The 27,810-nt window shown below is 43.1% G+C and overlaps 1 protein-coding gene across 2 annotated transcripts; it reads left to right on the forward strand.

Annotated features, from left to right (window-relative positions):
• On the forward strand, positions 1-27,810 carry RGMB (repulsive guidance molecule BMP co-receptor b). Of its 2 annotated transcripts, none has more exons than XM_022592254.2 (3): positions 1-1,046; positions 6,147-6,655; positions 19,991-27,808. In XM_022592254.2, exons 1-3 carry the CDS (start codon positions 896-898, stop codon positions 20,657-20,659), a joined length of 1,329 nt encoding a protein of 442 aa, XP_022447962.2. In that variant the 5' UTR covers positions 1-895; the 3' UTR covers positions 20,660-27,808. The 2 variants fall into 2 exon arrangements, with proteins under 2 accessions (XP_022447962.2, XP_089765268.1); XM_089909142.1 differs by lacking the exon at positions 1-1,046 and adding an exon at positions 1,061-2,757 and having other exon boundaries at positions 19,991-27,810.

The raw sequence follows: 27,810 nt of genomic DNA on the forward strand, positions 1-27,810 counted from the left end.
AGTGAGGGTGATGAAAAAGAAATTTTTAATAAAAGTCATGGAGGGAGGTTGAACCTGATCACATTAATTCAAGGAGAGGTCAAAGGCCGGTGCCTTTGTAACGACGCCAGGACAAAGTTGCTGTCGCCTGTTTCAGTTGGGCGCGAGGAAACAGTAAATCGCAGAAGCGGGTGGAGGGAGAGCAGAGGAGGGAGCCGGAGGGAGGCTGGGCCCGGGCGCGAAGAACAGGACTTGCAGCGGGCGGACGCGGAACTCAAACTACACTAGGCAGGCAGAAAGAAGGAGGAGGCACGGAGGGGCGGGCGCTTTGGGCCCTACGAGTGGCGGGCTGGGCCCAGAGCGTCCGCCTCTCAACCAATGGAGCTAGAGGGAGGGGCGAGGCCGGGGTGGGGACGACTCGGATTGGCGGGTGTAGGACGGGCGGGGCGGCAGTGAGGGGCTGAGATTGATTGAGAGCTGGGCTGACGCGGAAAGATATCCTGGCCGGCGGTGGCCGGTGGTTGGGGCTGCGTGCTCCTCGTTTTCGTCCACACCCGAGCTCCACGCCTGGTGAGCCCACGCTGGCCGCGGCCAGGGCGCTCGCGCGCTGCAGGTCGAGCCCCTCACTCGCTCACGGTCTTTGTGTCTTCTCTCCCGCCCCTTCTCCCTCCGCCCGCCGCCGTCTCCGGCCGCCACGATGCCACTGCGCCCTATTGCCGCCGCCGCCAACTCGCTCCGCCCGCGGCGCACTGCTCGCTGCGGCGGTGGCGGCGGCCCGTGTTCGACGCGGGCCTGAAGGAGGAAGAAGAGGAAGCGAGGCGTGTCCTCCGGCCCATGCCGCAGCCACGGCCCGGGACCCGCCAAGGCGCCCGCGCCGCCGCCCTCGCCGGAGCCCACGAGACCTGCATGGACGGGCATGGGCTTGAGAGCAGCATCTTCCTGCGCCGCCGCCGCCGCCGCCCTCGCCGCTGCCGCCGGGGCTGAGCAGCGCCCCCGCCCCCGGCTCTGCCCGCCGCCCCTGGCGTTGCTGCTTCTGTTGCTGCTCAGCCTCGGGCTGCTTCACGCAGGTATGAGGCGCGCGCGCGAGGGGAGCCAGCTCTAGGGCCGAGTGCTTTGTTCCCCGACACCCCCGGTCCCGTAGGCGCTTGCCGGGGCGGAAGGCGGCGTGGCGCGACGGGAAAGGCCTCACTAGCCCCTGCCATGCACCTTAGCTGGGCTCGCGGGGCGGCGGCAGGAGCACACCCGCTGACCGAGCGGAGCGCCCGGGGCGCAGAGGAGAGGCCTCTTCCCCTCCCTCCCGCCTTCCCAGCCTTCTGCTCGGACCGTTGATAAATCTCCCCTCCAGCAGCCACTTATCAAAGCGGGCAGGGGCTGCGCACCCGAGACAAATGTTCCGGATGCTTTATTGCTCTCTGCATTGGTGTTTACTGAAAGTCAGGCTGGGATCAGGTTTCCGCAGCCGCCGCCGCCTCGGTGGGGTGACTAGGAGCCTTGTGCTGCTTCTCTGGAGTTGGGGGTGGCGGCGAGGCGAAGAAATCGCACCAGATGGAAAGATTTTCACCAGAGCTGGAAAACCTGGGGGTTAATCTCGAAGTAACTTAAACTTCTTAAAACTGGGATTTCTTTCATATTTGCGAAAGCTGCTTTTAATTCAGCTTTCAACCTCTTTGGAAAAACTCGTGCTTTGTGGCTAGCCGCGTGTTTTCGGGTTCCAGGAGAGGCTGACAGATGTCTTGACTTCTGGAGGTTTGGCGCTTCCCCTTTGGAAGCAGCGGTGAGGAATCTGTTCTTAACGATGTAAGCCTTCTTCGTTCTTCTTAGCGAAGATGAGCCTTTTAGCTGTTTTAACCTACTTTTCTTTTTAAAATCGTTTCATTAACACGATGTTATATGTGAGTTGCATTTCAATAAAGCTGGGGGAAAAATCTAGGATCCTCTTTACTAATAAGTACCACTTCTAGGAGCAGGTCTAGACAAAGAATATTTTTTTTATACCAAATTGAAAGATAATTTATCTTGTAGTTTGAGCACACTTAGAGCATTAAGTAAGTTTTCCTTCGCGATCTTTTTGTCCTGTATTTGTAGGACAGCAGTCACAACGCTCTGATCTGGAGAATACTGAACTTTAATGCCACCCAACTGTACGGAGTAATTCTTATTTATTTACTAAGTCATAGCAGCAGTGTTAAAAATCCAGGAGGTCTTTTAAGTAATGGGGAAAAAATGTGGCATTTGAGGAGGCAACGTAATTTACTTTGCATAACTTTGCATTGTGATGTAACAGCTGCATTTTAACACTGTCACTTGTGGAAACAGACCGAGGTCTTAATAGAGAGTGTAAATGGCAAGGTTTACAATGATTAAGGTTTTAAATTAGTGACTTTAGAACCTTAGAAAATAAAGTCAGTTTGCTTATGGTTACATGGAAAAATTTTTATGACGTGTCAAAAAATCTGCTCAGGAGGGTTTTGTGTGAAAAAAATAAGTGTCCATAATGTCAAACTGTAGGTTTCTTGAAATGGAAATTGAAGTAGGCAGGACTGTGTCCCTCTTGACTACTTGGATATCGTTTCCTTTAGTTGCCATTGGGTCCTATAACAGGATTGGAATGTGGTCCTTGAAGATTTCTTCGCTGGCCCATGAAAGGCCTAAGAAGTTGGTTTAAAAGTTTAGAAAATTAAGGTGCCTTAGTTCAAGAACTTGGAATGTGAAACTCCTCTCAGTATCCTAATGTGCTCATGCTGAAGTCACCATTAGATTCTACCCAGAGTTGCTGTGGTGAGTGATATCTGTGGACAGCTTGTTGGGATGGAGCAGTTAATCTGGTTATAGAAAAGAGGGCTCCTTTTTGAGAGATTTCTTTGAAGAGCAGTGCTATTGAAATGCAGGGGTTGTTTCTCCTCAGAGCAGGGAGCCTAGCCGAGTGCTCTTTACAGATGGGCTACCATATGTTTGATGCCTGGATCCATATAATTTGCCTCTGCACCCCATATGGCTCTGCATTTCACTTAATTCACTTCAGCATATCTGATTTCTTTTATTATAAACTGGTGATTGGGCTGCAGATTCACATGTGCAGTCCGGACATTGAGGAAACTGTCTTGAATGGTGAGGTCTTTATGTCTGGATCATTAATGAAAGCTATAGACCCACAAATCCCTTAGTAAGTTTCATTTACCGGAATGAAAATACTGTCACATCATAGATGACCTGATTTGAAAAATAGATCTGTAGCTGCAGATTTTGAATTCTGCCCTTGGGAAATGAAAAGAATACTTTTATTCACTTTTTTTTTTTTTTTTCCCCTTAAGCAAACCTCTGCGCTTTCTGAATGGAGATCCAATATGGGAGTTCCTTGCTTACTCATACACTTCATGGCCTTCTTGGCTGCATCCTTGAAATTGTTTCTGCTCTGCATTGTCTTGGTATTTTGACAGGAGGCTTACTTTACCGCCTATAACAGGCAAAGTGCGCATTGTCATTATAAATTCATGAAGCCTGGATGTTTCTGGGTGTATGCTGCAAATTAGTCATTATACAGGAGTCTGTGATGGGGCTGAAACTGCTGACCCAAATGCACTTTCTCTCTATTTAGCCCTCCTCCCTCCCATCATCTCTATTCAAAAAGTCTGTTAGAAACCTCATCCAAAACAAAGGAACCCAAGGAGTTCTGTTTTATGTGAGATTTCTCAAAGGAATCGGCACCCACCTGCTATGAAAAAGCGAGGGGGGAGGAAGGAAAGGAACAAAAAAGGAGCTGGGAATCTAAATTCTGCTTTTCTCTTTCTTTCTGAACAGTTGCATCTGCATTTCCATGCTGGTCTTACTTCTGATATTTTATGACTATTTGAAATAATTATTAGTAAGTGTATGCTTGGCTAGATTTTATAGGCCATAACAAAGAATAGGCACTGCAAGTTTAGCAGAAAGTTCTTGTGCTGTCATTTATATGTTGTCCAAGAACTGTTCATTACTGAGTGATCTTGGCCCACATTTTATTTTCTTGCTTACTGCTTACTGTGAAGCTGATTTTAAAAGAAATACTGTAGTTACGTCTTTTTTTAAGCTATCAAGTACTGTCTTGAGAATCAGGCATTTAGTAGAGATGTGACATGTGGAGGAATGAAAACAGGATTTGAGGAAAGGCACCATGCTCTGGGCTTCAAACTAGCTGTTTACAATCCAGCCAGGACAAGGCCTTTAGTGTCCCTTTGTCTTGATTTTCCCATCTGTAAAATGGGTTTAATACCATTTTGGGGGTTGTTGTATTTTTTTGTTCGCATTTTTGCTTTTTTGAGTAAAAATAGTTGAAAAATGATTTGATCTACTTTATAGAGAGGAATTCTATAAATATCAACTTTGGAATGAGCAAACATAAAAGGGACCAAACACATCAAGATGTATTTGATTTTTTTAAGTGCGATTTAGTGATAGCTGTAAATTCATAGCTCCAAAATATTAAAATATTTTAATCTCTTTTACTTGTGTTAAATCAAATATCCAGTCTTGACTATATTTTTCCCTTTTTGGTTTTGGAATTTAAGAATGGTTGGGGAAGTGCCTTAAGAGGTTGTCATTTCCTACCCTTTGTTTCCCCAGCTGATGCCATGAGCAGAGATTACAGGCTATTTTATTCAGATTTAAAAGCAGTTTACTACTGAAAAGATTAAAATATCTTTCTAAGATGATTATTAGGGTTAGTTTTAAGTCTTTATCAGGTAAATTACTAAATCTTGATATTATCCTGAAGTTTTGTTATGCCTAAATCTTGAATAATTATACATTTAATAATACTCTACTGACTGATTTCCGCCCCCCCACAATAGATATTTTATGCCTAGAAAAGATCACAGAGTTTACTGTAGAACAACCTACTCATTTCTCATATGAGGAACCTAAGACTTGACATTGAGGCTCCTCCATGGTTGAGAGACCTATAAAGGATGTGCAAGTAATACAAATACGCGTTACAGTTCATTTGTATAAAATTTGAGGTGGAGGATAAAGAAAATTGTTTCTCATTTCAGTAATCCTGGTGTTCCCATTTTAAGGAATATAGTGTTAAACTGATTGGTGCATACCACTGACCTAATCTTGGCAGTTCATTGTGTTTTTTGTGCTTTGAGAGATTTTACAAATTTTTATATGAGAAGCTAGGGGCAAACCATAATTTGAAAACTGACTTTTTAAATAGTAGGGCAGTAATCACATGATTTTTCATTCATTTTAGCTTGACTTAAATCATTAAGTTAATGTGAATTAATCATTAAGTTTATGTGAATTGTTGATTTAGGGGAAAGGTAGTTTATATATACTCTAATAATTCTGTCTCTGGTTCTGTTTCTGGAAAAAAACATAGTTGGTGGGATCACCTGTCAGTGTTATGTACTTTTTGATTTAGTGTACTTTTACTGGTGAACTGTTTAGGAGCTGGAATCCTAGTGTGGTTGATGTTATGGGATAAGTGAATACCTAGCTTGGTCAAATCAATCACTTCATTTTTTTAAGGGAACATTTACACTTTGTATTGATAGAAACCAGGAGATTAAGTGTTAATTTATATGCAATTTGTTGATAAACATTCCTCAAGAAATGCAGAATAACTTAGTACCTGGATTTTTTCCTGATATCCTTTGCCTATAGCCATAGTAGAATCGGGTAAAGGTGTTTTAACTAATCATGCTGTAATTTAGGAGTTTCCCCTCCCTGAGGTGTGCAGGCTTTACTCGTGGTTTTGTGCATAGACAGTAATTTCCAAAGCACGTTACTTATGCAGTTTTCAAAATCAAAACAAAGTTCATATCTTTGACTTGGTCTTAAAGCAAAGACATCTTTCTCAAAATCTATAAACAATAGCAAAGTTGATAAAATATTTCATTTATCATTCCCTTGTAATTTTACCCTAAGAACCCTGGGCTAGACTCCGGTTTACTCACAATGGCCCATGCTTTAGTTTCAAGTTAACTAGCTGCATGCAGTGTTTCTCCCAGTGGCTTACTTTGTGAGAGGCCAAGAAGCACAATACAGCCCTATTTCTGAAGGCCTTCTTAAAATAGGAGTATATGAAATAGAACAAGCAGTTCCCAGAGGAGAATGTCATTTTCTCATGTAGCTCAAGAAGTTGTGAAGCATTTAACAAATGTTTGTTCTTATCTTCTTTCTCATAGGTGACTGCCAACAGCCAGCCCAATGTCGAATCCAGAAATGTACCACAGACTTTGTGTCCCTGACTTCACACCTGAACTCTGCCATTGATGGCTTTGACTCTGAGTTTTGCAAGGCTCTGCGTGCCTATGCCGGCTGCACCCAGCGAACTTCAAAAGCCTGCCGTGGTAACCTAGTATACCATTCTGCTGTGTTGGGTATCAGTGACCTCATGAGCCAGAGGAACTGTTCTAAGGACGGACCCACATCCTCCACAAACCCTGAAGTGACCCATGACCCTTGTAACTATCATAGCCACGCGGGAGCCAGAGAACACAGGGGAGGGGACCAGAACCCTCCTAATTACCTTTTTTGTGGCTTGTTCGGAGATCCTCACCTTAGAACTTTCAAGGATCACTTCCAGACATGCAAAGTGGAAGGGGCCTGGCCACTCATAGATAATAATTATCTTTCAGTTCAAGTGACGAATGTGCCTGTGGTCCCTGGATCCAGTGCTACTGCTACAGATAAGGCAAGTGTACTTTTTTCTTCTTTCCAATAACTTTCAGAGTTTGATTCTTCAGGCAACTTTTGAAGTGTGATACAAAAGACCGAGTTTAAAAGGAGCTTCTCTTGGTCATCTTGGCACGCAGGGTGGATGAAGGATTAAATGAAAATTACTTGGTAAAAAATTTCTCAGTGGAATTCTAGGGCTTATGTAAAATGTGGGTCTAAATTTAAATAGGCAGTGATATGAAAAATAAAAAGTAAACATTGAAGTTGGGTTCTCTAGGGAAAAGGCAGGCTTGCTTAATGAAAAAAAAGTTCTTTATTTTTTCAGTGGTGTCATTTTTAAGTGCAGATGTGCGTGGCTCTTGAAGAAATCCATGTTCAGATTTATCAGATGACTGAAATGGGTGTTCTGAATAAAGAACGCTGTGAAGCCAGAGGCAGTAACCCATCAGGAAATTTTATTGGGAACTTGGAAGCTATAGTAAAATGTAATGGCTATAAGCCAGCTTCTCAGTGGCAAGCCCACAGTGGTGTTTTAGTTCCTAACCTAGTGGTGACCAAGGAAGTTAAGAATTGGATATTGCAGAGCAGTGATTTATAACCCCATGTAATCTCAGGATAAAAATGTAAGTCAGCCTGAGGGGAAAACTGACATAGTTAAGTTAAACTTACCCTGTCTAGCTGCCAGTGTATGTGGTTGTTGTTTGTTTGTTTGTTTGTTTTAAAGAAACTAATACTGAATAGAGATCCTCTACGCCAATTTTAAGGCACCAGTGTCTTAGTGCAAGTAGGTGGAGAGGAGCTATGACTGGCTTTCCAGTTGCCAGTCCGAGCTGATTCAGGTGTTAATAAATAAAGCAGTCAAAAAGGGTTGTCCATGAAAATAGTGTCCCAAGTAAGCAGCTCCTTCACCGTCTCCTCCAGCCACAAAATCACACACACAGGTTTTCTCATCTTGCTTGATTTCCATTGTTTATCTTTTCATCAGTTGGTTTAGACTAAAATGTAATTGACAGGGAACAAGCTTTTATAATACTTAACGACTGTTCTTTTGATTCCAGGACACCTCCCTTGCCTCCAAACATATGTGGCATAGTTATTAAGTGAATTTAAATTATTTTACTTCACATTTTGTGGAGGGAATTTTACAGCACCTCCAGAGATGTATGGAGACACCCCGGGGGTGTCACAAATCTAAGATTAGAAGTCATTGCTCTGAACAAAGACTATTACATCGATCTAGACATCTTAGGGGAACTTAAAACTATTTACACTTCAACTCCCAATAAAGCCCAAGCTTACCTTTCCAAATCTTATATCTCAAACTTTTCTTCCTCTGTGTTTTACAAGTATGCAAGTAATTTTTCCTATCTGTATATTAAAATATGTATTTGCTATATGTTATGATATGAAGTTAGTATAATTATGAAGTCATAAGACAAGCCATGGGCAAAAAATCCATCATTATTGCAGTCATAGGATATAAAACCTGGGAATAATCTTTGGAAAGACATAACACTGAAAATTCAAGAAGACAGTTCCATTAGGAATGTAGAAAATCATCAAAATCATTGTGTAAATAATTGAGGGCTTGGAGTGGTATCCTTCAAACGATACTTTTGAGATTAATAAGTGCTGTGTGCATGGGAAAATACAGTTGACCCTTGAACAGCATGGGTTTGAACTGCACCAGTCCACTTACGTGGATTATTTTCCAGTAGTAAATACTACAGTACTACACGATCCATGGTTGGTTGAATCCTTGGGTGCAGAACTCTCGATACAGAGGGCCAACTATAAAGTTATATGTGAATTTTCAACTGCACAGGGGTCTTTGCCCCTAGTCCTCCTGTTGTTCAGGGGTCAGCTATATTGTTTCTTTTCACAAGCCCAAAGTTTTGATTTCCAAGCCTTCCATCCAGTCACATGTCACTTCTGTTTGGTGTTCAACCTTTCAAAATTTTATACTTTTTACTGATCATGTTGAAAATATTTGGGGACAACTGGTTACCTTATGAGTATTAACATTATATAAATGGAATAGTTGACACTGAAGGACTTTAGATCATTCTATTTCAGTTGTGGTTGAATCTCTCATAGTTTTTAGCAAATAAATAAATACAATTTGTTTTCTCCCTCACTTTGGTAAGGATCAAAGATTTTACCCATTCCAGAAAGGAGAGGGGAAAAATTATCCTCTAACGTAAATTCAAGCAGACAGTGAGAATGTTTGGTCTTTAATTGCACTATTGGAAAGTATTTCCCCACATCTGGTGACCATGCTGTTCAGCAACAAATTACTCTATGACCTCTAGTAGTTGTTTCTTTCCTTCTTCTTTTTGTAACTCTCTCCAAAGCCCCCAAAAGCATCTGGAAGGTTACTGTTGAGGGCCTGTCTCCATGTTGGTATGGCTTCTGCTGGTGAAACCAAACAAAGGCCTAAAATTTTGCACTGCAATTTCCTTTTACCAACCCAGGGCCAAAATGAAACCTTTTAAAAATTCTAAGCAATGAAAAAATGATGGCAATAAAAATAAGAACAATGAGACAAAAAAGTACATAAGAAATAAGTTCCAAAAAAGATCTAATTTTTTTTCCTTGATGTCTACTGTAATACTGTTTTCAAGAAACCTTTAAGAAGAATTTTTTATATGAGTCCCAGCTTTACTGAGACCTTAAATACATACATAGACCAGCCATTGGATAACCCAGCACTGCACATTGCGGATACTGTGTCATCCTGTGGTCAAGCATTTTTAATGACCTATGTGCTCAGTGTCACTAGATTTAAAGACTGACCAATGATGTCATATCATAGAGGCTGGCTGGTTGTAATGCCGAAATTATAGTATTTAAGCAAACATTCATTTCACCACCTTCAGCACTAAACTGAAGCACTAGACTCAGGTGTTTTGCTCAGGGAAGTCCCTAAGGCAACTCAGTCCTGGTAACCTGGCTTCCTAAGCAAGTCATCTTCAAGGCTGTCTTTGTGAGCTCTACCTGCCCCTAAACACCCACGTTTCAAACCTCATCACGAAAAGACAAAGCTTGGGGGGAAAAAAATCTAAACTACAGAGTCACCTGTATACTCAAGGGGTCATTTATTAGCTAAGACTTTTCCTTATCCACATGGCAAGCAGTGAGTGTAGGGCAGCAAGACCTGCAGTGCTTGACAGTTTGGCCTCATCTTCCCTTGTCTACTTTCTCTCCCCGTTCCCTGGGAAACGTCGGTCATGCTGCGTGCAGGTATGCCTTCTCAGGGCCACTGGGTTTATGTCGTGCCCTCCACCAGCCTGTTGGGGATCCCTTCCCAGGAGTCTGTATGGTGGGCCACCTTGCCAGCTAGATGTGTTCCTAAAGGGGAGACCAGGGCTATTTTTTCATCTCTCCCTGCCCTGGGGCTGCCAGGGTTCCTGGCACACCTGCACACCTCTGCTGAGATCCACGTCAGCTCTGGGCCACCTTCTACACCTTTGGCTGTAAGGGGCAGCTTCTGGCCTGCAGGCACTCTGCGGGAGAGAGATGAGAGAGGGGGCAGGCTTAGAACTGGCAGCGCTGGCTACATGGGAAGAAAAGCAGTTTCTGTTTTGGGCTGGGGGTGGGGGAGGGGACACAATGCCAGTATCTCTCCTGGGCCTCACACAGGTAAATAACCAGGTCATCTGTGGGGATGCTGGGCTTCTGTACCTTCTCTTCCACATTCTCTTTGCCAGCCTCTCAGTCTCAACTCCTTTTTACTTCATTCTGTGCATCTGTGTATCCCTGTTTATGTGGATTTAATAAGGAATTGTATCTGCCATGATTACAGGTGATTTTGGTATAAATTATTTTATGAAAGGATTCTGCACTTTACAAATGTATTCCTAGTAACATGTATTAAAAGCACCAGCCTCTCAGGTGCATTTAAAATGATTCCTTTAACCAAAAAATTTCAAGGATGAATTTATTACACACCTAAACAATGGCAATATTTTAAAAAATTATTCTGTACAAATAATTGGTATACCTTTGCTTTGTTTTTCCTTTTGTTTTAACGTAATCATGTCCTTTCTCATCACTCTAGCTTTTGTATGCTGTTCTTCAAACTCAGTGAAACAAAACTGCAAGTAGGAGGGGAGATTGAGATGACTGCAGGCCCTTTATAGATCTTCAGATTTTTCTGTACTTCATCCTTTAGTGAGAGAAGGTGGTTTACCTTCAGGCAGTTTGACTCTGGGGAAGAGGTGTGTTCTTTGTGCTTGACCAAGCCGGGTGGCTGTTGAACAGGTACTCTGAGGTGCCTTGTAAATTCTTGCTGCTGCCATGGGCCACCAGCTCCCAGTGACCCCATGGGCAGTAGCTTTCAGTGCCTATCCAAAGCATGGTAAGAGACCCTGTCTTTGAAAGTCCATAATTATCCCTAAGTCTCGAACTCTAGCTGCTTTCTGGGAAATTTCCTGAAAACTTCCACTGGTTGATGATACTAGAGATACAGGAAGACTTAGTCCCTTTGACCCATTCTTGCTTACTATCTTCATCAAACTGTATAACCCGAGGTGTTCCCTGATGATAAAATACTCTTCACTTGTACAGTCCTAGAGCATGATTGGATCCTGTGCTCCTTTCTGATGCCCCTTAGCATGAACTGTTGTTCGACAACCAAATGTGGGCATGTAAACCAATGTTCTGGGTCATTCTCTGTTGGTTACAAAATCAGAGCAGACGCGCCTGCATTGCAGAGGCTTTCCACTGTCTTTTTTAGGCATATCTTTGGATCAAGGTTTGGAAATCTGTCCTCTCTTGACCCTAGGCCTAGTGCATTTTTTTGTAGCCAAGTTTTTGTAACCAATTATGTTTTTAGTATCTTCATGGAGACAATGTGAGCTACACAGTGGTGATCATTCTTATTTTTGTGGACTAAGGAAGATGCTTTATCCTTCCCTCTGCCAGATTGTGTTTTGAATACATGGACACTGTGCTTTCGTGCAACATTGTTACAGAAGGGACACGTGACAGTTTCTTTGAGAATATAGAGCCCTTTCCTTCCAGAGAGCACAAGCTGTCTTGCAGATACATTGTAACTAATCCTTAAAATCTGAGGTTGCTCTTTGTTTTGTTACGATTATCTGTTATGCAGCTAATTCTTGCCATCTTTTTAAGATTTGCATCTTGTCATGGTCCTCCTTGTTTTGCAGAAGTGCTAAAAAAAAAAAAAAAAAAGTTATAACACCAGTTGAGGCATATTGCAGAACAGATGGGAAAGAAGTTTGCAGTTGTAGCTCCCAGCTCGTATACTATATTCATTTCTCTGATAAAATGTATAATGTGGTGCTGCATTTGAAACACCCAGCATTAAAGGGCCTATTGTGCATGGGAGATGCAGACGTGAATGTTGTCTCTGCCTCAGTCTAAGCACATAACTAAACTTTGCAGCAGTCAGTGGAGAATTGTGGGGTTTGTGTGGGGGGAGGAAAAAGCCATTTGCAGGGTTTCTTCTTAGAACATTGGTGGCCCACATTATAAGCTGGTTCCAAGTGCTGCGAGTTGTCTCAGGTGTCAGGAAGGACCAGGAGGTTGGGCCAGAGAGATGGGCTGCTGTACCCAGGGCCTGACTGTCCCCCCTGGTCACCATCACAGGTCAGTGTTCTTACTCCTAGGATTTGTCACAGCCTCCCTTTTCACTTCCCACTGTTCAGGTGGCCCCTCACCTGCACCCAGGTCTCCTCACTCCTGTATACCCTAGCAGGCTCTAGAACCCTGGCTGCCACTGTTGAAAGGTTATTGATCTTTGATTTAATACCAGAAAGCTTTCTAGGGAATTTGACCATCAGTATCACCAGTTCTTAGTTAAAATCATTTTTTCAGGGTTCCATCTCATCTTTAAGACACATGAAAACATGTCTTAGATAACCTTATCCTCCCTGAATTTATTTATTGTAGAGATAATATTGAAACATTAAAGAATAGTTTTTAGAAAAGCAGAAATCAGCTATAATTGCAGGTGGTAGTATTCCTATTTGTCCTTTTCTGTTTCCTGCATAGCTCTCGTTTGTACTGGATTGTAAGGTCTCAGGCCCAGAAACTATTCAGCTTTGCTTCATAGAACTATATGAAACTTCAGATTGCCTGGAGGTAAAAGTATATGTGGGCAAAGGAAGAAGGAAAAGAAGGAGAAATTATTAGCTCCATGATGTATCTGTAAGTGTGAAAGATCATTTTGTAAGGTGAAAATGGGCCTGCCTTGTTTATTCTTTATGCTGTACTTTCCAAACAAGATACACCTTTATATTGTTCATACAGATTCATGTACTCTGGGTAATGAGTCTTTTATCATCTTTCTGTTCTCTGGAATAGAATGAAGAAACACGGAAGATGTTAGTGGAAACTGTCTAAAAATGTATAAAATTTGTGTCTGTGTATCTTGTCAGTTTTATATTTTGAATCTCTCTGCCGCTCCCTCTGTGCCAGATGTGGTTTGGAAGGACAAAAAGGACCTTCGTAATCCCCCATTTATAAAGGAAATTAACCCAACGCCTGCCTGAGCCAGCCAGGATTCCATGCGAGTGCTGTGAGCCTCTACTCCTTTAAAACAAATCCACACTCCTTCATAGTTTAAGCCAGAGGCAGGAGGCCAAGTCTGATGCACAGCTGAGAGTTAGAACTTGTTTTTCTGTCACATTTCCAAATGTTTCTCTCTGCCCTGTTAAATTTTCTTTGAGTTAACATTTTGAGAGGAAGGGGCAAGAAGGAAACATTGGATGGTTGGTACTTTTTTTGTTGGCTTCAATTAATGCTAACCAAACAGTTTCTGCCTGTGCGGAATGTGGGATAGTTACCTACAGTGTTGAACAATGAAAAATGCTACCTTACCCATTTTGTCTTTATTTGTTTTGACTGTAGTAGAACTTGCTCTTCCACTGTTTTGAATTTTGTGTTCTCATGGCTGGGATAACTTCAGGACTTCTTAAACTGCTCAGCTTGTCAGTAAGAAATAACTAACAAGAATAGCAGCACCCATCTAAGATGCAGAATTTAGCTGGAGAGCCTTGTAGTGAAAACATGATGCTGTCGGGTCTAGAAAGAACTTCAGGTGAAGTTGGGTCTGTGGAGAGAGGAGGTCTGTATGTCCCAGTTAGCTGGTTATTTTAAGAGCTGGAGCCCAAAGTACCTTTGCTACTGCTGGTGGGTTCTTTCAGTGTTGGAACTTAGTATACACACTGTGGATAGAATTGATGTGACAGCATTTAAATACTAACTTCCCATCTGCTCTGCATGTGCTCCTGAAAAGGGGGTCAGGGTTTAATCTTTCCATCTAAAGGTGTGCGTGAGTACACACATAAGCACGCTGTGCATTTATGTGGTGTTCATGCTTTCCCCGCTCCCTGCCTCAGGAAAATGAAGACAGAAGGATATTGTTTTGTAACTTTCCAGTTAACTGGCTTCTTGGAATATATGGTCACTGCCTGTAACCACCTCGTTCCTGGGCTTTGCTTTTTTTTTTAATACCCCTGGGAACCTGCAATTGAACCTACAAGTGACAGAGTGTGAGTGTATTGTGGAGACCTTCAAGCCCTTTTGCATTTTAAATCACCAAAACTGAAAAATGATCAATGAGACTGTGATTTCCTAATCCCCATTGGTTTGGGAAACAGCTGTGCTGAACCCTGGCCCTGTGCCCATCCCCCCCTCTCCCCCCCCCACCCCCCCAATTAGGAGGGAGATCCCTGAAAGCAAGACTTGCTAGGGCAGATTCCTGCCCCTAGAGTTACTGCCTCTGGCCCTGGCTGTCACCTTTCAGAATATTTTTAGCCTCTGGTCTAAAGCACAGTGGCAGCCTCCGCCTGTAATACTGTCTACACATATCTAACTTCACATCTAGGAGTGTAGTGAGTTCCTACATTTGCTGGCCTCCTCAATGCAAAGTCCGAACACAACAAACAAGAAGTTCCCTTTGGAGTTCTCTGAGTGCCAAGACTGTGAGGACCAGAGGCCTTTCCTTCCCAAACTCAGCTCTGGTCTGTACAAGGAAACTGGCCGATTTCCCTGTCTCTGAGCCTATTTCTACTTCCAGCCTTCCTTGTTTTAAGTGTACAGAAATTGCTCTTTGGAAGTCGACATTTTTTTTGCCTGTCCCTTTTATGTGTCATCCCTGGGCCTGCTTCCCTTTCTCTCTCACATGCTTTTTCCAGCCACTGAGCTTAATGCTTCTCCCCTGGACCACCCTAGCAGCCTCAACTGTGGGTGTCCTTTCCCTCTGGTTTGGTTTCTTCTTTCTCCATCTGCTGCCAAGAACCCCTCCAAGCAGCCAAGGCAGCCCTTGTTCCTGCATGTATTACCTAGGGCAACACTGAAGAATAAATAAGTCTGATCCATTCCGTTTCTCTGGAATCCTGTACATGTTCCTAGAACAGAGCTCTGTGGAAAGAGACTCATGAGCATAGAGAAACCTATTTTGATATCCTTAGAAGGCAGGAGATTTTTATAATCTCATTCAGGACTTAAAAGAAGTCTAGAGTAAGATTTTTAACCTGCCACCCTCCTCTTAAACACATGTACTACTGTCTTCCTGTTAGTATCTTGTCCTACTCCAATGAAATTACTTAAGAAACTATACTCTTATAGATCTTAAGTTCAGATTTCCTGTAGGTAGATAGCTGATATGTAGGCTGAGTCGGAATGGTAAAATTACATTCGGTTCATCGAGTTCACACCTTCCTGACAGATTTTTTTTTCTTAGTTTTTCAGGAAAATTATCAATGACATCAGTTATTAACCAGTGCAACATTTTTTCCTTAAGTATGGTACATATACTCTCCTAGGTTTTGTATGAAACTGTTCAAATAGAAAGTTATTCTAGATGAATATGCTTTTGTTTCCTGCTCCACAAAAGGGAGAGAGATCCAGAGTTCTCCCCAGTCCAGCCGAGATACTTCCTTATGGTGCTTCAGAGCTTCCTAGGCTCAGACTCCTCAACATTTAGAAAAACTGACCCTCTGAAGTTAAGATTATGTGTTTTAGAGCTGCAGATAGAGCACGTGTATTTATTTCTTTGAAGCATGTGCTCCTTTTGGAATGGTTTCTTGTTTTGCTCAGCCTTGAGGACTGAGTGTAGAGGCTGTACTCCACTGATCTGGTAAGAGCAAAGGGGCCATGGGCACAGCGTTCTCTTATTCTCCCACAGTCGCCTGTTTTTTCAACCTATAATTGCACCCAGAGGATCTGAGGAAGTAGACTTATCAGCTAATTATATGAAATAAAATTAATTTTAGCTTCCTTAACACAAGCAGAATCTTAATTAGGTACATATCAAAATTGTTTCTGTATGTTCCAGGCTGATTTCTGTGACTTTCAGTTTGGTTTGCGGGCCCATCTTAATCCAAGAGATGGAGTCCCTTGATCTTAAAGTCCAGTTCTGCTATTAGAGAAATCTAGTAAGGTCCTGCACTTGCAGTGCCAGATGGCCTGATTAAACACCAATAAATGTTTCTTCCAAAATACAATAAGCACAAATAGTTAAGTGCACAGCCTGTGGGGAATTCTACTGTTTGAAAACTTCTGTGCAGCACTTTGCAAGGCTGTCGAGCCTGAGGAAGCTCTGTCTGTGCATTGCCAAGGCAATGCCTGGTTCTCTGGGCTACGTCGTTTTCATTTAATTTTTTTTTTTACTTTCCTGGTAGAAAGGAGAGGCAGCTCCCTCTAAATATTGGTATTTCACAGCAAACCTTAAATCCTTATTGCCTTACTCGTGTGGAAAGGTTGATTGTAGCTGCTATCTTGCTCTTCCTAAGAGACCCGTTGGGTGGTAAAGATCTCAGGGAATGAAACATTAAAAATGAATGAGGGGACTGGAGTAGTTTGTCTGAGGTGAGGGTTGGGAGGGGCTGGGCGGGGGAGGTTTAACAAAAGGCACTGGTGTTTTAAATGCACAGAAATGCCATCCATCAATAATAAATGGTGTGGCATAGAACAGATGTGCCCAATTGAGTTATTACAGCATATGGATCAGTTCATAGGGGAGAAAGTAAGCAGCATAGCTGGTGTTTTTAAATTATCTGTTTGAGAGCTTTAGAATACATTTTTGAATGTCCTGTTTTTACCCTCTGACAGCTGCTAGTTGGAAATATAAAACGTGTGGAATTACCAAACATTCCAATTAAATTTTGAGTGTTTTTAAAGTAAGAATTATTGAGAGTGAATAATTTTTTTTTTTTTTTTTTTTTTCCTGAAGAGGGAGACAGAATCTGGAAATGAATTTCTGGCCCTTCATGGCTGAGTGCCTGCTTTTTAAGACCTCGAGTTGTAATTAATTGTATGAGGAATGAAATTACATTACAAAACTTAAGTCATGTGAAACTGTTACCTAGTGTTTTCTACTACATTGATTATATCTCTAGGTATCTCTTCAGTACCTACTTAAACTACAGAGGACCACTCAGGAAACCTCTCTCAGGCTTTGAGGTTGCTTCATTACCCTCAGCATCTTGATTCAAGGGCTAATTCTATACATATGCTCCGAGCGAATTATTTCACCTAAAGGAGGAACAAGAGAAATACCAGCTTTGTTGTCTCATAGAGAAAATCACTCCTAGGAAATTGGACAGACAGAAATCCATTAGGTAAACTGGAATATTTTGTAAGTGTAGATAGTATGCAGCGGTCAAGCTTTAAGTTTTACTTGATCTTCTAGAAGTAATGGGAGTTGCTGTCAGTGTCACAGGCATAGCAGAGGAGAATAACGTGAGAGTGTTTGAAATGACTCCTGAGTTGGAATTGGTGGGCTTGGTGAGAGCTGGAACTATTCCACTCATCTTAATATTGACCCTTGCTTGCCTTTTTAGAAACTTGTTTGGAATTGGATCTCTCTGGTGTGTTGTCCCAACAAAACTAATTCCTCTGTGTTTTTCAACTAAGGTGAACTAAAAAGTACTTAATTCTTGCAGATAACGCCAAGTTGGTTTAAATTTGAGCTTTGTTAGACTGGAAGGACAAATGGCCTAGCTGTTGTAGAAGAGTTCATTTACTCTTTGCGTGTGGATGTTCTAGTTGAAAATGAGGAGAGTGGCTGTATGAAAAGTCTATTACTCTTATTGTAGCCGTCTGTATTAACTTTCAACTCTTCAGGTGCAGAATTTACTTGAATAAATCTTTTTCACCTCCAAGGGATCCCAGCTTACCTTAAAAAAGCACTTGTCAGACTGTCTTTAGAGCCACCAAATAAATCTATTTTATAGTCCCATTAGATATCTAGCTCAAAATCCCACTCTCTGGAAGGCCGTATGGTTGGATGCACAACAAATTTCCTGAAATCATCTCTGGTACACCTCCTTGAGGTTGTTAGGAAGGTGTTGAAATGTGAGAAGGCTGGTCATGAAATTAAATTGTGGCTCAGGGTAATGAGGAAGGGAGAAAACCAAGCATTTTCTTAGTGCATTGTCTGGCTTTTAGTTGCAGCTGCAAACAACGGATATGAATTTAACCAGTTGCTACAGTGCAGCTGGTTCAGATGTGGCTTTATAACTGGCTGAAGTGAAATGAAAAGGCTGGAAAATTCCAGTCAGGTAACACTGGTGGTAACATGTGGAATTAAATAGTGTGAGCAAATGCTGGCCGAGCTGGGGAAAAAGCCCTTCGGACATAAACTTGAGGGTGGTGGTGAGGACTTGTAGAGAGCGGGGTGGGGAGGGGCCGGCATGGCCTTTTAAACAAGGGTCTATTGTTTTGATTAGCCCCCTTGCAGGAGGTGGAAGGTTCCCTCCATCCAGAGTAATCTGTAGAGTGTTTGGCTTGTCTACCTCCCTCCTTGACTGAAGTCACCTGATACTTTTTTTTTTCTTCAAGAAGAAAGAATAATTGGGATTGACACATACACCCTATTGATGCTATGTATAAAATAGAAAACTGATGGGAACATACTGTACAGCACAGGGAACTCTACTTAATGCACTGTGGTGACCTAAATGGGAGGGAAGTCCAAAAGGAGAGGGATAGGCTGTATGGCTGATTCGTTTTGCTGTGCAGTAGAAGCTAACACAACATTGTAAAATAACTATACTCCAGTAAAAATTAATTTAAAATAAAATAGTTCTCTGAAAAAAAAAAAGAAGAATAAGCTGTTGCCTCAGTTATTGACAGTAACTCAGATCTCAAAGCATAGTCTTTTTTCCCCCTTGGGGACCGTTTTCCCACATGTGTGACCCAGAAAGCCCTGTGTCTTCCTCGTCATCTTCCTTCCATCCCCTGCGGCAGAGATGTTGAGGATGTTGGAGACAAAGGTGCTCAACGTTCATTTTTTTAAATAATTGTTCTAATTAAGGAAATAAAATCGGTTCACTCAAGGGAAGCTTTTGTATTATCAGTAGTTTTTTCTCCATGAATTGTCTGCTTAACTTGGCGGGTTGAGAGTTGACTGGGGAACAGATTTCTGAGAAGTCGAAGGGCCATCGTGCTGTTTGGGGAAAACATTTGCTGTAACTAGGTTTAGGGTATTTAGTCTGCCAGTGCTTGGGAGCTGCATTTGCTAAGTGAGTTTGCTGTCACAGCGATTAGTCAGTCATGTGAAACATTTGATTAAAGGACTTAAGAGAAATCTTTTCCTGAGGCACATGATTGGTAGCTGTTGCTGGGATGGCCCCCTCCTCAGCTTTCCATTTCCTCCCTCAGTGTTTATAAGTAAGTTTGTAGTGATGAGTCATGGGATATGGTTTTAGCGTCCAAGGGAGAAACCTTTTAGAAACTGAAGTTCTGGTAGGGGGCTTCCCTGGTGGCGCAGGGGTTGAGAGTCTGCCTGCCGATGCAGTGGACACGGGTTCGTGCCCCTGTCTGGGAAGATCCCACATGCCGCGGAGCGGCTGGGCCCATGAGCCATGGCCACTGAGCCTGTGCATCTGGAGCCTGTGCTCCGCAACGGGAGAGGCCACAACAGTGAGAGGCCCGTGTACCTCAAAAAAAAAAATTTCTGGTAGGTTTATTGTTAATTAAGCCACTTAGAGCTTCTGCATAACTGAGAACGGAATCTTTTTTTTCTCAGAGCTCTACCACAGCTCATCTGTTTTTGGAAGGAGACAAGATATAAATTACCAATAAAAATTGCCTGTATCCCAACAACAGCATTGTTCTGTCTTAGGAAAATGAACATTTTTTCCTGAGGCACATTCCCCGGATCTGTGTTAAATTATCATTCCAAATACATAGGACTTTTAAAAGTTTCCCTAACAGTGACACCATTCACTTGCAAGGCAGAAGCAAAGAGGCCTAGTCTGGAGATTCTGCCTCTAGCCATTCAACTCCAGAATGGAGAGCAGCTCTTGCCACACAAGGATGCACCATCCTGTATCCCTCCCATCGTGTTAAACTTTGTACGCGTTCCTTCCCACAGATCACCATCATCTTCAAAGCCCACCGCGAGTGTACAGACCAGAAAGTATACCAAGCTGTGACAGATGACCTGCCAGCTGCCTTTGTGGATGGCAGCACCAGTGGAGGGGACGGCGACATCAAGAGCCTGCGTATCGTGGAGAGGGAGAGCGGCCGCTACGTGGAGATGCACGCTCGCTACATAGGGACCACGGTGTTCGTGCGGCAGCTGGGTCGCTACCTGACCCTCGCCGTCCGCATGCCTGAAGACCTGGCCATGTCCTACGAGGAGAGCCAGGACCTGCAGCTGTGTGTGAACGGCTGCCCCCTGAGCGAGCGCATCGATGACGGGCAGGGCCAGGTGTCTGCCATCCTAGGACACAGCCTGCCTCACACGTCCTCGGCCCAGGCCTGGCCTGGCTACACACTGGAGACTGCCAACGCTCAATGCCACGAGAAGATGCCGGTGAAGGACATCTATTTCCAGTCCTGTGTCTTTGACCTGCTCACCACGGGGGATGCCAACTTCACCGCCGCAGCCCACAGTGCCTTGGAAGACGTGGCGGCACTGCACCCCAGGAAAGAACGCTGGCACATTTTCCCAAGCAGTGGCCTCGGGACTCCCCGTGGAGACAGCCATTTGTCTGTCAGTCTAGGCCTCGCGTGCTCCATCCTTATCGTGTTTTTGTAGGGGTTGTCTTTTGTTTTGTTTCTGTTTTTGTCTACAACAAAATTTTAAAATATATATTGTCATAATATATTGAGTAAAAGAGTATATATGTATATACCATGTATATGACAGGATGTTTGTCCTGGGACACCCACCTGATTGTACATATTGTGTTTGACTGTTTTCACGTCTGTTGGATGTAGTGTTCTTTGATTGTATCGATTTTGTTTTGCAGTTTTGTGAAATGTTTTATAATGTCCCTGCCTGGGGACCTGTTAGAAAGCACTTTATTTTTTATATATTAAATATTTATGTGTGTACCTGGTTAGTATGTATATAGTACACGTGCACAGACACCGTACGCAGCGTTCCCTTTGAAGATGACCGGCGACGTTGTTTGTAGCTCTTCCTGGCTGCGCCCTCCTGTCCTTTCCCACTGCTGCTCATCCCATGCACGCAGCTTTCACCTGCCGCCTCCTGGTGCAGCTGCCTCGTTCCTTTGAACTAGGTCCTTACCCTCTTCTTCTGCCCTCGCTCGATGTGGAAGGACAGTTAACCCCCCTCCAGGTGCTTTTGGCTGTTTAAACACTGATTCTAGGCCCTCTCCCTCTTTTACAGCTGTCACTTTTTCGGAGGGTGGGGAGAATGTTAGTACCGTTCTTATTAACTAGGATTGTTATATCTGAGCACTTATAGTATGGTAGGTTGAATGAAAACTGCTGTTTTTATAGGTCAGAAGGGGCTAGTGATGACAGTTTCATAGATAAATACCAGGCATCTTGCTAGACCCCGGCAGCTCTCAGAATTTTGTCATCCTGTGTCCCTGTGTAAACTGTAGCTTTTCCCTCTTTTAACTCTATTCTACATTGAACGAACAAAACGCAAAAACATAAATTGAGTGATCATGCCTCTTGCTCTTATCTCTGTAATTTGTACAAGCCCACATTCTTAGCCTTCTCTTCCTTGGCTGTTTGGGCTCAGAAACGCACTGCTGCCTGTGTTCACGCCCAGTAAGCCCTCCTCAGTTTCACTTTAGGACCCCAGGGAATGGGGTTTGTTAGATTCTTGCTTTAACATCAAGGCCCAGATCCCATCACAAAGTTTTCCTCTTCCTTGCCCTCCACACTGAGGCCTTCCTCACAGCCTTTGACACATCTGTGTGCATAATGGAGTGGACTGGGGCACTCATGACAGAAGCGCTTCCTTGGCCTGACTCTGTATGTAGCTAACTCTGGGTGCTGGTTAGTCCAGACATTCGCACTGGGCAGTATTGCACCCCAGGTGGCCTCTCGATTTAATCAGATACTCTCCCTCTTAACATCTGTAGGTGACTATTATTTAGTCATCTTACTTTAAAGTAATTTCACCAAGCTACATGAGAAACTCCTTGCCTCTTCAATTCCATTGTTGGCACCTCTTGCAAAAGGAAAACACCACCAACAAAAGGCAAGAACAGTAACTGAGAACATGAACTCCAGGATAGGTAGGTTTATGTTGTTACCTCTAAAATGTAAATGTATGGTTCCAAGAATTAGTGGTAATATTTATACTTTACCCTAATCATTTACATAAATGCAAACAAAAGTTAGTGAACTTTAAATTTCACAGCAATTTGGGTCAAGATTCTGCTTAGTTTTAGTTGGCCAGGTAATTTCTTCCTTTTGCCATGTCCTGTTGATGAGTGGCACTGCTAGAGGCCCAGACTGGCAGGAAAGAGGATGTCATTTTGTGAAGTTCTATTTCTTCGTGAACTGATATATCAGTCATAGGATGGAGATGTGGGTTCATCCAGAGGTGGAAAACCTCCTCTCGACCATCTTCTGGTATATGAGAGAATAATCTTGGCCAGTCTGGGAAAATCATGAAGGCATCCTGCTTTCAGAGGGTTGAAACCCAAACCTGTTATCCTTGTATAAGAGCTGGACCGGGAGCCTACCTACCATCAGCTCTGAGCCGTGACTTCTTTAGTTCACTTACAGAATCCTGTGCCAGGTTAGAAGCTATAGTTAGCTAGTAATTTTGACGTAATTTGAGTAGAATGAAGGAAAAATATTTAGGGTACTTCTAACCACTATTTTTGTGCAAATAGTCTAAAAGTGAAGTAAAAACAGTAGAAGTTTTCTACAGTATCTGGGTTTAGAGTGTATATGATTAACATACCTTTGTCCTTTTCAGGGAAAGCAAAACAACCACCTCTGCTAATAGTTGGGAAAAGAAAATTGGGTTGTTTTGCCATATCATTTACCTGGAAAGGGTGCTTAAAAGCATCCTACATCACTATTAGTACCAGTGTATTTAGCTGTTCTCCCTTTATAGTCAGTATCTCTGTATGACACTGAGGCCCTCCCCACAGATAACTTTTCAGAAATACAGGTATTTCTCTAGAGAAGGGCCTGGTTTATCTTCTCCAGTTTCTTTCGTAGAATGTCTAAAGAAAATGCTACTTGCACATGTTGGTTTTTGAAATCCTCCTTAACCAGAAGAGTGTCGGGTCATACTAACACATAGGTAGGATGTAGCTGTTCAAACGTCTTCTGGGGGAGCTTAAACTTGTGGGAAAACACTGGTTTTCACAGATGCTCCACGTGGCTGTCTTTAAAAGACTCGAAACATTTTTTTGTCCTTCTCTTTGTTATGCTTGGAAACTCCCATAGTGTGTAGAGTCTTTGCAAAGAAACCTTTAGATGTGGCTCATAGGTATATGAATAAGTATCTGTGTAAAACAGTGAGTGTGCAGTGTGTAAATACTTTAAATTATTATGGTAGAAAAATAAAGTTACATACCATCCTGTGGAATGTTTGTTCTGTGATTATAGTGACACCTGCTGGAAGAGCCGAGAAATAGCAGAAGAAAGGGAGTGAGGGTGTGTTTGTGCAAAATCCTTTATGGTTACTGACAGTAAGTCGTACAACTTGTCCACAGACTCATTTTCTAAACTATATCACTACTGTGGTTTTTCCTTTTTAAATTTTAAGCAGTTGCAGATAAGTCAGTATTATCCCAAAGGTCTGTCTTTAGTATTAGTTTTGGGCCCCTGCAGACATGGGACCTGCATTTGGTTCTTTGAAGGCAGCCTGGATGGCAACAACTGGTGGGGAGGATCTTGAGGGGCAGGATTTTCTGGCTTTGGAAACTTCTGTAAATCCCCACTTCTTGGGTGTTCCAGAAAGAGACATCACAAGACTGTAAGTTAGTCTTTGTTCACGAAACATGCCGAAGGGTAGAAAAGCTTGAAAAAGAATTAAACCCAAACTGAAGGCACAGCAAAGCACTGTTAGTGCTACTAGGTAGAATATTAAATGGAGCGAATTCTGATTGGGGAAAACATATATAATCATTTCTTAAAGAGAAAGTTAATCCTTATACTTAGTGTTTATGTGTGGCAGTTCAGAACAAATAGAAAAGGAAAATTATGTCAACTGAACACACATGAAGTAGGATGACAATGGTAACAGCCACTGAGTACATAGTGCTTATGTCTGTACTGAATGAACACTACGAAATAATCTGTCACAATGAGGTCTATGCTTAAAAATAAAAAATTCTTCACTGTATTCATGTCCAGACCTCCAGCTTTTCAGGGATTGAAACTTGAGCAGCTGTCCAAAAATCTTAAAAAGAGGTCGTTATTGTCTTGAACTGCAGATGGTGACTAACAAATATTAAGAATCCTGTTAGTTATCTCAGTTTTCTCTTTTGTTTATTTTTTATTAAAAACATTTTTTTTTTGGTACCCAAAGCAGTTAGCAGCATCCTGTTGCCTGGAATCACCTGGAATAACACAGTCTTGGATTGCTGCCGCCCTTTCTGGGCAAAGATACTTTGCCACAGTTTTTCCCCTATTCCCATAAACAGTTATCTATTTGTATGTGAACCAAGGAGCATCTCCCTCTCTCGTAGAGAATGTAATCAAGACATTCAAGAAACAGGGCTTCCCTGGTGGCACAGTGGTTGAGAGTCCGCCTGCCGATGCAGGGGACGCGGGTTCGTGCCCTGGTCCGGGAAGATCCCGCATGCCGCGGAGCGGCTGGGCCCGTGAGCCATGGCCCCTGAGCCTGCGCGTCCGGAGCCTGTGCTCCGCAACGGGAGAGGCCACAACAGTGAGAGGCCCGCGTAACGCAAAAAAAAGACATTCAAGAAACAGCAAGCAGTTCCCAGTTCTTTGTTATTTCACTACCTAGCTCACCATATTGTTTCTGCTTCCATCTATTTTCTGTGTGTCTTTTAAATGGACAAGTCATATTCACATTATTATTTAGATGGTATTTTCCTTTGAATTTACTTCTCTTCTTTCCCCAAGTATCTCTCGTAGGCACGATGCTTAACGCAGTCCTTTGTGCCCTAAACGTGATGTCTGTGAGGTATGTGCTTGGAGTGGGGATGTCTGTGTGCGTCCTCTCCCTTGTGAGCAGTGTGTGGATTTACAAAGAGACTGGACATCCAAGCCCCAGGAGAATATACTAACAGATCCTACAGAGGTAGAATGTATGCCATTGGCCTCGTTAAAATGATGTTCAAACCACTTGAACAAACCAGTCCTGTCAACTAAAATGTATTAAAGTAGGTCCGTCAAACTCTAGCCAGAAGAAAGTAACCAGGCAATGTTTTCTAACTGAGAGTTCTTCATGGGTGACAGTTCTAGGACCCATTTTTTATTTTAATAATGAAAACTCCAACTCCAGAAGAAGGAAAAAAAGTAAACATTCTGCTATCAGATTGGATATAGATCAAACCACACACAAATTAACCAAGTATGAATTGTACCTACCTTAAATGACGTTTTAAAAACCAGGATTATCTCAATCAATAATGTAGCACTACCAAGGGAAATGATGCTATTTGATGGCATAAAGGACTTGCTTCCAGGGGCTTCTAACAAGAAGCAGTAAGGTAGGAGTCATTGAAGGGGAGGATGAAGGGGACGATAAATTCATTTTCTCCCAAGACCACTTTTGGATCTGCCAAATAACAATGTCGTTTATGCGTTGCTGGCCATGGCTGCAGTGAAGTCTGTGGGGAGCTATCGATTGGCTCACTCTAAGTATACGGGAAAGATTCTGTGCCAGAGTCACCGCATGGATGTTCATCTTCCTTCTTGGGAAGGAAAAGGAAAGAGCGGTGAAATAACTTGGGATAGCACAGAATATAAGATTCTCAGTATCCTGTCAAGATGGAAATTTTGGTGATGGTTAGAGGCTGGGAAAGAGGTGAAAGTTTATCTAGGGATCTGGGAGGAAACATGGCAACAGGACAGGAAGAGCTCACAAACCCGAATGACATATATGGAGTGCATCCTGATTACATTTGCAGCCACAGGGCCATTATCACAGGTTCTTTGGTGCATAAACATGTGTTTTATATACTCTTCCTTAGAGGAGGTGGCATAGCATAGCGGTCAGGATTATGGATGGTGGAGTCACACAGTTCTGAGTTCAAATCCACATACTCGACTAGGGTGCAGCCTTAGATTTGCCAAGCTATATAGAACTTCACACTTCAGACATTCATTATGAGAGTTAAATATGTTACCATATCTAAAGTGCTCAGCACAGCACCTAGTACAGACCTAGCCCTCAACATACGTTACATAAAAATGTACCTAAGGTGGAGAATTGTTTGTTTACTTTTAGGAACTGGCAAACTCTTGAGCTATTTCTAGAGCTAAGTTTGCATGTAGGCCCCTGTGAACATTCCAGAATTTAGGGCTGGGTCAGAGTTCTGCCGATCCCTGAGATTAGACACATCCACGAGGGTGATGAACTCTGTACCATGGCTCCTAGGGGAATGGGTAAGACCAAAAGCAAGAGCTGTGCATCCCAGATGCCTCCTGTCTACCTCCTCACTGCAGACCCGTCCCCCCGCAAAATCTCAGTGTAGACTCTTCCAGGACTCTACTAAGAGAGTAATTCAGACGTGTGAGCAACCACTTGACCTGGACATAAGCTCAGGGATTCAGGATGGCCTGGGGACCGGAAGAACTCTGAAGAAAAGCTGCTACCAGTGAAATAATTGCTAGAGATTTCTGGTCATGTGTTATATATCTCAGCAAGTAAGAGTCCCAATGGAGAGAGTATCCAACTTTGGGAAAGGACACTGACATGTTTTCATAGATTGGGTTGCATGTAGAAGGTTTGCTAGCAAGGCCATCAGTACTCACACGTAAACTGAACTCTTACCCACAGATCTCTTCTAGTTGTTCAGACTAGGCCAATTTAACACATTCCTATCTTCTCAGAATTGTTTGTAGGAGAAAATGGAGGAAGGAAAGAGAAGAGACCTACCATGGCAGCTAGCAGTCTTTGATTGAGCAAGCCCTTCTGCTCTCTGATGTTAGGATTTTTTTCAAACGTTAAGAAGTGAGAGGAGATGAATCACTCAATAAAAAGGCCACACAGAAAAAAGTTAATGAAAAGAAAAGGTGTTGAAAAAGACTACAAAAATAATAGAAATAAGAAAGAGAAAATGGGGCTTCCCTGGTGGCGCAGTGGTTGAGAGTCCGCCTGCCGACGCAGGGGACACGGGTTCATGCCCCAGTCCGGGAGGATCCCACATGCCGCGGAGCTGCTGGGCCCGTGAGCCGTGGCTGCTGAGCCTGCGCGTCCGGAGCTTGTGCTCCGCAACGGGAGAGGCCACAGCAGTGAGAGGCCCGCGTACTGCAAAAAAAAAAAAGAAAGAGAAAATGGAAAATGTGACAAAGAAGTAAAGGGTGAAGGAGGGATGACTGAGAAAAGTTGTAGACAGCAAATAAAAACATGGAATAGAGATACAGAAATGCAGGCACTGCTTGAAGTAGTTATGAAGAAGAGCAGTGACATGGAGGAATCAGATATCCTTGTGCAGTTAGGGTTCTCCAGAGAAACAGAGCCAATAGAACACATATATGAAGAGAGTTGTTATAGGAACTGGCTTACATGGTTATGGAGGCCAAGAAGTCCCACCACCTGCTGTCTGCAAGCTGGAGACCTAGGAAAGCCTGAGTGTCATTCAGTCTGAGTCATGGTTATGGAGGCCAAGAAGTCCCACCGTCTGCTGTCTGCAAGCTGGAGACCTAGGAAAGCCTGAGTGTCATTCAGTCTGAGTCATGGTTATGGAGGCCAAGAAGTCCCACCATCTGCTGTCTGCAAGCTGGAGACCTAGGAAAGCCTGAGTGTCATTCAGTCTGAGTCCGAAG

The sequence above is a fragment of the Delphinapterus leucas genome, chromosome 3, assembly GCF_059928025.1.
Source record: "Delphinapterus leucas isolate spDelLeu-1000000601 "Yukka" chromosome 3, BTC_Dleu_Yukka2, whole genome shotgun sequence".
NCBI lineage: Eukaryota > Metazoa > Chordata > Mammalia > Artiodactyla > Monodontidae > Delphinapterus > Delphinapterus leucas.

Excerpts from the sequence above, each read along its gene's own strand:
- RGMB (XM_022592254.2), top strand. The coding sequence starts at position 896 with ATGGGCTTGAGAGCAGCATCTTCCTGCGCCGCCGCCGCCGCCGCCCTC. Across the intron at positions 1,047-6,146 it reads CCTCGGGCTGCTTCACGCAG|GTGACTGCCAACAGCCAGCC; the intron begins GTATGAGGCGCG and ends TCTTTCTCATAG. Across the intron at positions 6,656-19,990 it reads GTGCTACTGCTACAGATAAG|ATCACCATCATCTTCAAAGC; the intron begins GCAAGTGTACTT and ends TCCTTCCCACAG.